At 37.7% G+C, this 14,980-nt stretch overlaps 1 protein-coding gene across 5 annotated transcripts in view; it reads left to right on the top strand.

Annotated features, from left to right (window-relative positions):
* Positions 1 to 11,164, top strand: part of HELZ (helicase with zinc finger) — a 160,226-nt gene extending 149,062 nt beyond the window's left edge. For 4 of the 5 annotated variants that reach the window (XM_047759040.1, XM_047759041.1, XM_047759043.1 and 1 more), the window contains 2 exons: positions 5,010 to 5,262; positions 9,738 to 11,164. In XM_047759040.1, coding sequence (XP_047614996.1) covers positions 5,010 to 5,262; positions 9,738 to 10,072 — 588 coding nt within the window. In that variant the 3' untranslated portion in view covers positions 10,073 to 11,164. The remainder of the gene's footprint in view (positions 1 to 5,009; positions 5,263 to 9,737) is intronic. The other variant, XM_047759044.1, reaches the window with a different exon arrangement.
* Positions 11,165 to 14,980: the final 3,816 nt, after the last annotated feature.

Raw genomic sequence — 14,980 nt, 5'->3', positions numbered from 1 at the left:
AGAACTTCAGAATATGTGAAACAAAAACCTTTAGTTTTAGGAGTAATAGACAAAGCCACAGTTATACGTAGAGACTTCAACTCTCAGTATTTAAAGCCTCAGTATTTAATCGATACATAGACAGAAAGAAAATCAGCCAGAATATAGAAAAAGTGAACATCATTAACCAACTGAATTTCATTGCCATTTATAGAACACTCCAACCAACAGAATATATAATCTTTCCGATGCACACTTAATATCCATCAGTTAAATGTTATCTGACATAATGAAATTAAACTAGAAATGCATAACTAAAGGATAACAAGAACATCTCAAAACTTGGAAATCAAACTGCCTATATCTAAATAGTCCATGGGTTACAAGGAAGTCTCAAGGGAAATTAGAAGATATTTTGAACTAAGTGAAAATATAATATGTCCAAATTTGTGCGATGCAGCTAAAGCAGTCCCAGAGGGAATTTTATAGCATTAAGTGCTTATATTAGAAAAGAAAATAGGTCTCAGATCAATTATCTAAGCTTCTATCCCAAGAAATTAGAAAAGGAAAAATAAATTAAAAATCAAGCAGAGGGAAAGGAGTAATAAAGATGAGAACCAAATTCAATAAAAATGAAAACAGAAAAATAAGAGGAAAAAAAATCAATGGAACCCAAAGCCAGTTCTTTGGAAAGATCAGTAAAACGAATCAGCGTTTAGCAAGGTTGACAGAGAAAAGGAGAGAAGCACAGACTACCAGTATCAGGAATGAAAGAGGAAATATCGCTGGACCCAGTAGACATTAAAAGGATAATGATAAGGGAGTACTGTGAAGAGAACTCTGCATAAAATTCAACAATTTAGATAAAATGGACTACTTCTCTGAATACCAAACTATAAAAACTCACTGAAGATTAAACAGATAGCATATGAATAGTCTTCTAACTGTTAACAAAATTAAATTTGTAGTTTAAAAACTTTCCAAAGAAGAAATCTGCAGGCCCAGATGGTTTGCTACTGAATTCCTCCAAACATGTAAAGAAATACCACCAATTTATACAGTCTCTTCCAGCGACTGGGAGAGAAGGGGACACTTGTTAACTTATTGAATATGGCTAGCATTAGTTTGATACCAAAACTAGACAGAGTTAGTACAAAAAAGAAAACTACAGATATCTGTGAACTTTGATGCAAATATCATCAACAAAGCATTAACAAATTGAATTCAGCAATACATAAAAAAGACTAATACACTGTGATCATATCAGGTCTTATTCCAGCAAGGTTGGTTCAGTATTTTAAACTAAATCAGTGTAATTCACCATACTGACCATCTAGAGAGAAAAAAATCGTATGACTGTATCCACAGATAACTCCTCCCCACCCCACCCAAAACCCCCACACATTTGACAGAATATAGCATCCACTCATAAAAACTCTTGGCAACTAGAAACAGAAGGAAATTCCTCAGCTTGTTAAAGGGCACCTATAGAAATCCTACAGCTGCCATCACGATTATGGGTAGAGAGACTGAATGCTGAATGCTTTCTCTAAGATAAGATGTCCAGTCTCAACCTTCCTATTCAACATTGTACTGGAAGTCTTAGCCAGTGCAGTACAGCGAGAAAAAGACAATGCATAGATTGGAAAGGAAGAAATAAAACCATCCCTATTCACAGATGACATGATTGTCAATGTTGAGGAAGCCAAGGAATGTACCCAGAAAACAAACCAACAGAAATCCTGTGATTTTAGCAAGGCTTGGGGCACAAATCAATCTCATTTCTCTTCACTAGCAATGTTCAGATGGAAACCAGAATGTAAAAGCAAATACCATTACAACAGCTCAAAGAAAAATTAAATAGCAGCTGTAAATCTTATAAAACCTGTGTAGGATCTAAATGCTGAAAACCTCAAAACTGCTAAAATGTAACTTCTTTGTTGTTTAAACCATTTTATTCCGTTGTCAGCAAGATTTCTCTGCCTAAACTCAAATTACTTGTGAGACCAGATTCCAAAGTAGCAAACCATTTTTTCATGAATTTACCTTCATGTGTGTTTTATGAAGTAGATGTACCAGGAGACTATAATCTTCAGCATACCTAATTTTAAGAACATTAGAACAATTTCAGATTTTGGTTCTTTTTCTAACATAGAGGGTCATTCGCATTCATAATGTTATTTGAGATTGCATTTCATATTTCACGTACACATTCATCTTTGTCAGTAGCTGCTTAGGAGCTGTCATAAATACATTTCACAGTACTTGTACAAGTCCTGCCGTGCGTGTCAACTCTTATTATTTTGTTGGATTTCCGTTTGGAAGCTACAGATGATTCACATTTTCTAAAAAGTTGAATATTTTCTCCTTTAAAAAAAAAATCCTTCCACTGCTTTCTGATTTTTAATTTTCCTCCTTTAAGCTTTTTGGTTCATGTATCTATTCATTGCAAAAAGGTGTTTGTTTATACTAATGTGTATTTGTGTTCAGTATTTAATGAAAAGGGGCTTATAAAATTAATGCCTGAAATTCGCATGAATACGTTTAAGGTTCTGTATCACCAAGGGATTTGAGTATTATGACCTATTTTCTGAGGCCATAGTTTTGTACATTAGTTTTGTACTTCAGTCTTCACACATAAAGATTTTAAAATGTGATCCCCTACAGTTTGTAACTGGGTTAAACACTCAGGGCATAGTAATAAAAAGAAACACTTCATTTTGATTCTAAGAGCTAATCATCTTCATTACAAATCTTGATTTTTTAAAAAAAGGCGCACTGTACAAGCAGTTGTGACCAGTCATTGAGGCATTGCCTTGCCATAGAGAACATAAAGCAGTTAGAAAGATTGGTTGTTATACTTAATACCATAAGTTAATGATCTAGACAGATTTCTGATGTGCCGATTCAATTCACTGTTGACACTAGTTAGAATGGTTAATATTCTAGTGAATAAGAATCAAATTCAGAATGATCTTGACTACTGAAAAAATTTACCTTTAAAGCAGAGGAAAATTAAAGATGGGTTTAGATACTATACTCAGAGACAAAAGAACAATTAAAATATATGAGAAAAGGAAAATATATGAGAAAAGGAATTAGCTAGATGAAAGTATTATCTCTCGCCCTTCTCATCTACTAGCTAGCTTTGGAAATGCAGAAACAGCCTGGAACTCCTGGTTTAATAGTGAGAGCGTGTCTCTTCCTTCCCTTTCCCTCCTTTCTGCTCAAGGGCAGCCAGTCCAGACCAATTTCCTTCCCTGGTTTATATCTTTGTGGTGACTTTATCCTCACATACTTACACCCACAATTTTCCCCATTTAATTGGCCTGACAATATCTGCTTATGCAGTCTTATCCACCCCAGGCCCTGGCCAAAAAAAAAAAAAAGAAAGAAAGAAAGAAAGAATCCAGCTATTTCTGTGCCATTTTATCTCTCTTTCGTCTTTGTAATCTAACCGTCAGTTCCTGATTTCCAATTATTACTAAGAATAATGGTAAAAGAAAGATTACGCCGAATCATAATGGCCACAAATTGAATAGCAAATCTGTTATTGTTAGGGGAGGGGAAGGGGCAGTAAAAAGCTGAGCCCATTCTGTCATTTAAGATCTAACATGGAATCTTATCTTTATATGTAACATTAACAAACCCTTCCTTTGTGCCAGATACTGTTCTAAATGCTGAATTCATTTAATTCTCACAACAATCATCAGAGGTAGATACTGTGGATAATGAAGCTGCATTTACAGATGACACTTAAGAGGTTAAGTTAGTTGCCCAGGGTGACATTGCTAGTAAAAAGCAACGTGATAGGGAGTTCCCATTGTGGCTCAGTGGTAACCAACCCAAGTATCCATGGGGATGTGGGTTCGATCCCTGGCCCTGCTCAGTGGGTTAAGGATCCAGCATTGCCCTGAGCTGCAGTGTAGGTTGAGACGTGGCTTGGATCTGGCATTGCTGTGGCGTGGCATGGGCTGGCGGCTGCAGCTCTGATTTGACCTGACCCCTAGCCTGGGGTCGAATATGGTGCAGGTGCAGCCCTAAAAAGACCAAAAAAAAAGGCAGCTTGAAGTCTAACCAGAGAGTCTGGCTCTAGACTGAAGCTGCCTGCCTGACCACTACTCCCACTGCTTTGCTGTTAGAACTGAAACCGAAGCTTGATCACAACAGTCAAGCCAGCAAAACTTGGAGGGTACGTAAGTAGCAAGAAAAACCTGGAAATGACTGGCAAATACTTCATATGAGGAGGGATAAAGAAATTTGGGTTGTGCAGCCTAGGGAGAAGGAAAATGTTAATTGGGTTTCAAACATATGGAGGATTTATTGAAGAATGGTCAATGTTCCATTTCAACCGAAAACTGAAAGAAGACATGCAGTGAGCACGATCAGCAGTGCTGATGTTGGGTAGGGAGAATCCTGTCTTGCTGCTGGTCTAAGGACTACTCAGCCAGGAGGTTGTGAAGGGCCCATGAAGTCTGGAATGGATGAGTGTGTTCAAGATGGTTGTGATCAATTGATGGTGACTGTAATTTCCCCATTTAATTCTAAGTGGATATGTTTTCTTCCTTCTTATCCTTAATCTACTGTTACCTAAAATGTCAGTAGAAATTTACAATTTAAGACACCGCCATATTTTACAGACAAGAAAACAAGGTCACGAGTTCCTGCTGTGGCACAGCAGGTTAAGGATCCCTGGGTCGCAGCTTTGGCTTGGATTTGATCCCTGGCCTAGAAACTTCCATGTGTCATGGGTGTGGCCAAAAAATGAGGGGGGAGGGGCGTGGGAAGCTTTGAATACAGAGTCAGAAATTAGATGATGTTGTCACAGGACTACCTGCTAAGGGCCAGAACTGAGTTTTGAACCGAGGTCTCCTGACACCATGTCCAGAGCTCAGGCTGCTTTTGGAGGGGAGGTTTTCACAATCAAGAGTATTTTTGAGAATTTCCACTTAATACAGTGGGATTGTTGTGTACCTGAGAGTGGGGTGTAAGTTTCACTGGTTTATGAAATGTCCTTTCTCTTTGTGTAGTATGAACCCCGAGGACCTGGTCGGCCCTTGTACCAAAGAAGAATCTCATCTAGCTCAGTCCAGCCTTGTTCTGAAGAAGTAAGCACTCCTCAAGACAGTCTTGCTCAGTGCAAAGAGCTTCAGGACCATAATAACCAATCTTCTTTCAACTTTTCCTCCCCGGAGTCCTGGGTAAACACCACCTCATCCACCCCCTACCAGAACATTCCGTGCAATGGATCCAGCAGGACAGCTCAGCCCAGAGAGTTGATAGGTAAGACAGGGTTGGCGGGTTGCCACAACTGCAGTCCTAACTACTCACCTCCTGGGTATTTATGGAGTTTTCCTTCTCCCATCCCTTCCATTTGCATTGTTACCTTTTTTTTTTTTGCTTTTTAGGGCCACACTCACGGTATATGGAAGTACCCAGGCTAGGGGTTGAATAGGAGCTGCAGTTGCCGGCCTACACCACAGCCACAGCAACGTCAGATCTGAGCCATGTCTGCAGCCTATGCCACAGCTGACAGCAACGCCAGATCCTTAACCCACTGAGCGAGGCCAGGGATCGAACCCACATCCTTATGGATACCAGTCGGGTTTGTTTCCACTGCGCCATGACGGGAACTATTGCATTGTTATCTGTGAACAGTATTTAATGCTCATAGCTCACGGGTATGCTCAGGCATAATTATTAATTTAGAACTGTATTAATTTTGTATTTATAGTCCAGAAGGTAAGTGGATCTAGCCATATTTCAGAACTGATGACTCGGATCGTTTTAACCTATGAACAAATGAAAGAAGTAATGGAACCTAAAATGTATTGCTTGAGAAAAGCTTGTTTTGTGGACTTTTGTGTTTTCTTCAGGGTTAAGGGTGGGAGTTGGTGAGGTCATCATCAGTTTTCAAGGATTTATTGTAAGTAAAGTTGTTGACAGTTTGCTGCACAATAGAGTTTGGCCGCAAGAGAAACCTGTAAAGTCTGACACTTTGAGATTTAGAAATTCCGTCGTTATTCCCTGTGTTCTATTGAATTGAGAAATCCAAGGCCAAAGAGATAAAAAAGGAAGGCACAGAAAGGCATTGGAATGGACATGGCTCCAAACCTGTGTGGCCGGAAGGCTGAAGTCTTCCTCTTAGGCCTTGAACACCAGTGCGTGTTTGTTTCCTTCTGTTTTAATGTCGAATGTAAAGAAATGTTAGGTATGAAGAACGAGCCTGTTTCACTTCTCCAATCTGTCGCCTTCTGTTTGTGGGCAGTAGACTCTGTGAGCAAATCTGTAATCTTTGGCGAATTTCTGCCCTGGCAGCATCCACCTTTGTATTCAAAATTAATTTTATCTTTAGAATATGAATACATTGTTTCTGTAACTGACCCATTTTGGAGTATGTGCCATATAAGCGTGTTATTAGGACAATATACATGGTGGGGCCAAAAGCATTAAAAAGGTGTGTCCCTGGCAAGGGACGTTGTCATTTTAATCTTTACGCGTTCGTTAGTGCCTTCTATGTGTAAAGTGCTGTATTTTGCCTAGGATTGTTTTGTCATTTTAAAGGTCTAACATAAATATACTCATCATATTTGCATTTTCTGAGGAACATCTAAGTTACAAATCAGTGTGAAAATGTATTACTTTTTGGTTATTTTGTTTATCATAATTTTTTTCTTAAATTTTATGGCTGCGCTCATGGTATGTGGAAGTTCCTGGGCCAGGGATTGAATCCGAGCCACAGCTCTGCCTTCCACTGCAGTTGCGGCAGTGTTGGATCCTTTAACCCACTGCGCCTCCACAGTGACCTGAGCTTAGATTCTTAACCCTGAGTTAGATTCTTAACCCACTTTGCCACAGCAGAAACACCTATCATTATGTATTTTAAAGATATCCTTTTTCCTTTTTTTCTGTCTAAATTTTAGGATAGCTTTTAGCCAAAATCAATAAAAATCTGATTAGGTAGAAATTTCTTGAACAAATACCCAAAAACACATGTCACTTATGCCATCTTTTCCACAAATATGAAGTTATTAATTGCTTCCTTGCTCGGAGACAAATAGTAGTATTCTGTAGTTGAAAGTAACATTTAGCTAAGTATTTAAAAATTAATTCAAAATCGCTAATATCCTAAAGCACAACTTCTTATCTAACAGTATTTATTAATTTTTCATTTTATTTATTAGTATTTTTCTTTTAGAGGAACATAGCAATTGCCAGTGGTGAATCAGAAGGAGAATAATCACCACTTGGGAAAGTTCTTTCTGAAGTTTGAGGCATTTCTTGAGTTGAAGGAAACGATTCATATTACATTTGTTTGGAATTTGAAGAAGGTCGTGATGTCTAGATATGGCCGTATTTTCTCTGCAGTTGCAAATCTGAGAACATGTCTCTGACCTTTTTTGAACTTTGGGTTTCCTGTTTTGGCCCTGACCACACTTCAGGCTCTTGGTAAATGCCTGCTGAGTAAGGAGACTGTGAAAATAGATCCTGTGTGATGGAGGGGGTGATCCAGTGGCACGGCAGGGCCTCTGGGCCCGGCAGTGTCCACAGCGTGGGTGAGATTCGTCTCTCCAGTGTGTGTGTGCTCAGGTTCTAGTCACCTGTCCTCTGTATCAAGCATTTCCTTTTCATGCGTAGATGACAATTAGGTAGAAATACATCTTTTGAAAAAAAATCGTTGGTTGCCAGATTAGTAAAATTTATAGTTTTCGTGAATAGTTTGTCTTATCTGGAGTATATATGTTGAACAAATGGACAGGAATTACATTCATGGTTAGATAAGAGCATGGGCATTAGGTTAAACTGCCTCTAAAATATTATTTTGTAAGTATTTATTATTTAATTGAAAACATTCTAAACTCTAATTGTATTGTCATGAAGATGAGAATATGCTTAAATAATAACTCTTAGTAAACTAAATAAAAATAGTAAGTACTTGAACAGTCAATACAATGTTCATTTTATGTATCATGTCAGGCAGTACAGGCCACTTTTATGTTGAAATGTTTGCTAAACTAATACTCTTAAAAGCAGTTGTTTTCATTGACAAAGTCAATTTCATTTAGACAGAAAAGATAGTAAATGCACTAGAAAGATGTTAAATAGCTTAAAATAAATAGCTTTGAACAGTTTTGTGAATTTTTAAAGTTTTAAAATAATACTATGAAATGAGCACATTGAGTCAGTGAAATACTAAAACTAAAAAAGTGTTTTCACCTTAACTTTCCATTCCATTTTTCCTATGCTTATTACAAAAAGGTAATAAACATAGGAAAAATGACCATAAATACCAGTAATCAAAGACACATAAATAGAACTGCAAGGTATTTATTTATAAAATAAGCTAAAGTTGGGAGTTCCCGTAGTGGGTCAGTGGTTAACAAACCCTACTAGCATCCATGAGGATGTGGGTTCGATCCCTGACCTCGCTTAGTGGGTTAAGGATCTGGCATTGCCGTGAGCTGTGGTGTAGGTCACAGACACAGCTCAGATCCTGTGTGGCTGTGGCTGTGGCATAGACTGGTGGCTACAGCTCCAATTGGACCCCTAGCCTGAGAACCTCCATATGCCACAAGTGCAGTCCTCCCAAAAATAAAAATAAAAATAAGATAAAGTTAAAAAAATAATAACACTAGTATTGTGAATGAGTAGGGAAATGGGTTATGCATTGGTGGTTGAGCATAAATGGGCAGTACCTTTGTACAGGGAAGTTAGGCCATAGTTATCGAATGACCCAGTCATTGTACTTCTAGGGATTTATCCTAAGGAAACAGTCATGAATATTTAGTAATATTGATCTATAATATCATCACAGTGTAGAAAAGCGAAAATTTGGCTATGATCTAAATTTCTAAAAATTGGAGGTTTAACAATTACAAGATATCTGCATTAGATGTCATCCTTAGGGGAAAATGCACCAATATGAATGATTTATTTTCTTTGGCCATTTGTATAATTTCCAAGTTACCTGTAATGAATATGTACCATGATTTTAATCCATTATAATGTTAGTTAAATTTTGTAAAGACTGAAAACAAAAGCGTGTTATGGTTTAGTGGGCCATAAAATCAGGAAGAGTAGAGTCAAAATTTAAAGGACCTTGAAGTCAGGCAGATTATAGGAAATGTGAAATAAAGTTTATATTACAAGAAAAGGTAGCATTTGTAAGAAATAGAATCTGATGCTACTGTTTCTTAGGTTAATAATAAAAGCTGTTTTGACAAGAAGTCTGCACGTATGGCTCATTTTCATTTACACAAGAACATGTTTGTTCTCATTTTCAAACTACGATCAATTCGTATAAATTTCATAGAGTACAACTGTACAAAATAGGTTTTTTGTTTGTTTTTTTGTTTCTGTTTTCTTTTTTATGGCCATGCCCATGGCGTGGGGAAGTTCCTGGGCCAGAGCTTGAACCTGCACCACAGCAGTGACAACAGTGGATCCTTAACCTGCTGCACCACCAGGGAACTCCTACAGGCTAGTGCTTTGAAGCAGACCTTCAGACTTGACCTTTAGTTTTTATGTGTTTAAGTTATTCCTTTTCATGTGGTTAATTCTTTTTCAAGCATTTATGAGACAGGAGCTCAGTTAAATGTGTTGTGATTTCAACATTGTGTGGCAGAAGTTGTCTGTCCTTGTGGCTCTATCGTCACCGAGTTCCCGGAGTTGAGAACAAGTTGTGGCACTGAGTTCGTGAGATGCTGGCGTATCACTGGGCCTGCCCTTAAATCAGTGTTGCTATTCTCTGCTTCTAGCTCCGCCCAAGACCATCAAACCCCCTGAGGATCATCTGAAGCCTGAAAACCTCGAGGTGTCCAGTTCCTTCAATTATAATGTGCTGCAGCACCTCGGCCAGTTCCCCCCACTCATGCCCAACAAGCAGATCGTGGAGTCCGTCAACAGCAGCAGCCAGCAGAGCTCTGGAGGCAGCAAGCCCACCATGTCCTACGCCAGCGCTCTGCGGGCTCCCCCCAAGCCCAGGCCCCCGCCAGAGCAGGCCAAGAAGAGCAGCGACCCTCTGTCTCTGTTCCAGGAACTCAGCCTGGGGAGCTCATCGGGCAGCAATGGCTTTTACTCCTATTTTAAATAATCACTTTTTTTTTTTCCTCCAAGGGAGAACGTTTTAATTTCTGTTTGTATCAATAGAATTAAGATAGCTGGACTTCACCTGTAGATGCACAGTTCCCTTTGTTTTAATATTAAATATGTTTTCACTTAATTGCTTTGCTGCTAGACTTGCAACTAATTTTTTTAAAGTATATTCCATTATTTTGCATTTTTGATGTCAGTCGGAATTTTGACAGCTTTTATGTAGAATAAAAAAATATTTTTAAATTTGTGTATTGTTACATATGTTTGCATCAAGCTAGCAGCTAAGAGGTTAATTGTGCAACTATTAAAAAAAGAGAAAAAAAGTTTGTCTAAAATGTATTTAAAAAGAAAAAAAATTGTAAGTAGCATTTACATTTATTCAATAATATTACCATATGCTGGGTTTCTGTACCAGAAATGGCCAGTTGATGTACAAATGTATGTTATTTTTGCTTAAATTCATTTAAAATTTTTTAAAATAAAGGGGCAGCATCTTCTAAATACTTTTAAGTTTTATCAGCTTTTTTTTTTTTGGTGACAAGATGCTGCATTCTAAAACTTTTATAGTTTTAGACTACGTATGATGTGCTGTGTAATCTCCATCCACTGTAGGATAGAGTTAAAGGCATTCTTTGCAGGTGTATTTTGTATGCCATTGTTTTTTGTAACGTGAAAAAAAACACTGGCATACGTAGTTATTTTTTTGGACAAGCTGTACTTCAAGCTTGTTTTTAATGTTAATTTGATAGTGTGTGTGTGTGTTTTTTTTTTTTTTTAACAAATCATGAAGCTGAAAAATTTTTAGGATTGTTGGTGCTTAGTAGACTTGATAACTCTTTTAAAAATGCGTGGATTTAGTAAAATCTTTTTTTCCTCACTATGCATGTGTAAATGTTTGTAATCTGGCTTCTCCCCTCCCCAGTGGTATAAAGAGTTGTGCCGCTTTAGGTTTCTTTTCCCTCCAGTAAAAATTCTGGTACCTTATTTGATGTTTACATTAAAATGTGACATTATCCATGGCAGTTCAAATATTTCGCTAACTGTTTTGTTTGAGGAACATCATTAAAGAAGAACTATAATGTTTGTCAAAGATGTATCAAAATTCATCAAAATCTGGGGCAAAAAAAAAAAAAAGCTACCCTTGTTTTTCATGTCTTTCGATTCTCCTAAAAGAACCCCCTGAACTTGTACAAAAATATAAAATTTAAACAGCTATCTTAAATATTCTACCGTCTAAAAATTGTTTTGAATGAACTTTGGTAAAATCCAAAGGAAACCGTTTACCCTCTTACCACTTGTGATCTTGTAACACTTTGGAAGCGATGCATGTCCTTATTGTTTTCCTGATCTGGTAGTACTACTTTTATACTTGAGATATCTTGAAACTACAATATAACCTTTTTTAAAAAGAAAAAAGGAAAAGAAGATAAGGTGGGGAGACGTTGCAAATCCTGAATGGGTCCTGTGGATCTATTCAAAAATAGTTTTTCTGGAAGGCTGCTTTTGACTAGGCCATCCTGTATTCGCAGTCCCCTTTTAAAATAGAGTCAAAACGTGGAGGGGGGAAGAAAAACTTTCACGACCGACGGGAGGTTAGCTGGTGTTGGCCAGCAGCCGGCCCCCCTGTAATCCTTAGACAGTTCAGGAGACGAGCGTGCCTTTAGTTGGAGGCCGTCAAGCGGCAGGACAAACGAAGGGCACCTCTTTGACTCAGTTCTGTCTTTCTGCTCAGAGTGCGGTGCGTTTGTATGTGGCGTCACGTTACAGGCTGCGGGTCTCTGGGTCAGGGGACAGACGTGTTAACGCTTAGAATACATCACAGCTGGAAAATGGAGCCAGCACGCTGCAGCACCCCGTTTTCTCTGCATGATGTCAGGTCACCACATTGTTAGGCCATGGCAAGTTTTACTCAACATGCTTGAGTCCCAGGAAGAAAAAATGCTGCCGTATCGCTGTGTGTTTCTGACTCTGTGACAAAACTCAAGATGTAGCCCAAATGAAAATGAGATTCTCCACCCACACGTCCCTCCCCCCCCCCCCCACCGCCCCGACCCCCTGCCCCGGGCCATGTGAGGATGTCTGTGAAGAAGAATGTTCTCGGCCGTGATTCTTTTCCCCCACAGATAAACAGGACTTCAACACAAGCCAGATGAATGTTCAAAAGCATGTTGACCTTAGGAAGGCAGAACTGTCACATCAGGGCTGTCGGTTAACCCCTTGTCATGAAGTAATTGCCTAATTCTCTGTTTTCCATACTTGAACCTTGAAAAAAACTGTTAGTTTTTAAATTATTTATATTTATGTTTAGTTAAAGAAGTCATGTGCACACCCCCACCACCTGGTATAGATATACTGATGATGGAAGCTGTTAGGTTGTTGTGACATCACTGTTCTAAGCAGTCATTGCTAAAAACTGAAAATCATAGCTACTTAGTATTAGTCCACTCTTCTGCTGTGTCAGAATGTTCCTCATGTCCTTATTATTTCTACAGCCGGTCAAGGATTCAAATGTTTCCATCGAATACTCTTAGATTTGGTTTCCAATGTGCATTTCAGCCTGTAACAAGCTTACTCTTTCTCAGCATTACTTAATGCCGTCTTTCCACCCGTTCTTTAAATGTTATTTATGCATAATATCTTGTAATGGTTTGGGGGAAGTCTTACCACAAGAATCATTGGAAGTTTCCATTGAAACGAGGCATGGCTTCTGAGTACCATTCATGCTGTTCCGGTGTTACTTGGGTAGTAGTAGCAAGTGCCCACAAGTCAGACCTATAAATCACCCTAACATTCGGCCCTCCGTATCTGTGGGTGCCATGCCCATGGATTCGACAAAGTGCAAAGATATTTTTTTGAAATTCCAGAAAGTTCCAAAAAGGTGAACTTGACTTTGCCGTGCACTGGCAACTATTTACATAGCATTTATATTGTGTTAGGTGTTATAAGTAATCTAGAGATGATTTAAAGTATATGGGAGGATGTGCAAATGTAATATGCAAATACTGTGTCATTTTATATAAGGGAGTTAAACATCCTTGGATTTGGGGGGGTCCTGGAACCAATCCCCTGCAGATAACTGAGGGACAACTATATTTTATATTCTAGGTTCGACCTTAGAGTTCAGGTGGAACTCTTTTTTTTTTTTTTTTTTTTTTTAAGAAAGTTTGATGTTAGCTCTTGGATAATACCAAGTATTACCAACTTCCTTTTCTTCCAAGACAAATTTCTTCTAAGTGAGGTTAATTGTTCACATGATATCTTTTTTTCTTTCTTTGTTCTTTGTATCACTCTGAAGTTTTCTTTTTCTTGCCAGAACTATTTTTTATTCATTTTAGTTTTTAATTTCAGTGCCACTGAGATGTTCTTTTCTTTTTCACCTTAAAGAAATTCTTTTGGATGATAAAATTTGTAGCGTTTTCATGCAAAAATTTTTTTCCTGACCTAAAAATGAATTTCTGTTCAGATTTGAAGAGCCTCATTCAGTGTACCATGGATATTTTGGTGTATTTTTAAAAGGGGTTTTGGCTGCCATTTTGGCATGTGCTTTGCCAAATTGTTACAGCAGAGCTTTGTTTTTGATTAATCAGTGGTTAATTATTGACCATTTAAACTAACATGACCTTAATTTTCCTTTCCTCAGACAGATATGCTCTCTATCCAGGTCATTTTGTATGTATGCGATAAACTGCTTTGTGTATTTCTTTCATCAGAGGCTCTAGAATAAGTTTGGGTTTGATGTAAACATCGACTGGTCTTTCCAGTTCAAAGAATTGCAGAATAAGTAAAATAAGCAGAATTCCCACTGAATAAGCATTACCTAATTAAATAGAGCAGTCTCCAAGACCTATTTGTGAAAAAATAGTTTCCTTGTTAATGGAGGCGTTGAAATTGCTGTGAAAGCTAACTCAATTTCCTAACTGGAGGTAATTAATATATAGTATTATCTTGCTCTAGTGTAGTCAGTTTTACTTGTTTACTATTTTCCATGTATATACATCTCAAGAGCAAAGTTATAAACATATAAGAGTATATCTCTAGCCACCTTGCCTACAAGCCAGGGTGTGAAAATCAGTTTCAAGATGAATTTTAGATTTCAACTATGGTTATTAAGAAAATTAGATTTACTAATAACATCGTTGTTTTAAGAAGAGACGTTTGTTATCCTAAGCATTGTTTCACATTGGAGTTGTTTTCAAAAAGGCAACCCACAAAAAGCCTGTAAAAATGCAAGATTAAAAATTTAAATATATGGAAAGATGCAAATTCCTGCCTTAAATATTATTTAGGCTTTTTTTTTTTCCAGTTTCTACTACCACCCTATGTGTGTTGCTTAATCTCGAAGTAAATATTTTAATGGATCTGATTTTTTGCTCCGCTCTTTGCCATCTGATCCACAGAGTATTTATCAATTAGAAGCAAGGGATTATGCTCGATGATTCCTTGTTCAGATATCACTCAGTGGTGTCTGTCCCATATGATAAAGACGTCGTGAAAGTGTGAGCGGCATGTCAGTCTTCAAACTGCTCGTTACATTAGCTTTCTTGAAATCTCCATCTGCTTGAGGTTGGATCTTTATTTGCTGAGATTCTACTTGTTAAGCTGCCAGATTCACACTCACTACTTTCATACCTGTTTAATTAGCAATTTGAAGACCACTGTTACAAAGAATGAATTCTGATAAAACACATTCAGAAAATGACATTGTTACTACTTTAAACTAGAATAGCAAACATTAAAAATTTAAAAAAAATTAATGTAACATCAAATAAATTTTTTGCAATGTTTGAAAATATCTACTTTGGAATAAACTTTAAGGAAACAGTCACAGGAGTTTCTAAATTTTTTGAAAGGAGGTACCTATCTAGACTTAGTAATGTGTACTGTGGTTAAAGCCTGAACTCATTTA

Source organism: Phacochoerus africanus, chromosome 14 (genome assembly GCF_016906955.1).
Source record: "Phacochoerus africanus isolate WHEZ1 chromosome 14, ROS_Pafr_v1, whole genome shotgun sequence".
NCBI lineage: Eukaryota > Metazoa > Chordata > Mammalia > Artiodactyla > Suidae > Phacochoerus > Phacochoerus africanus.
Note: the sequence above shows the minus strand (reverse complement) of the source record. Positions and strands in the feature narration are given on the sequence as shown.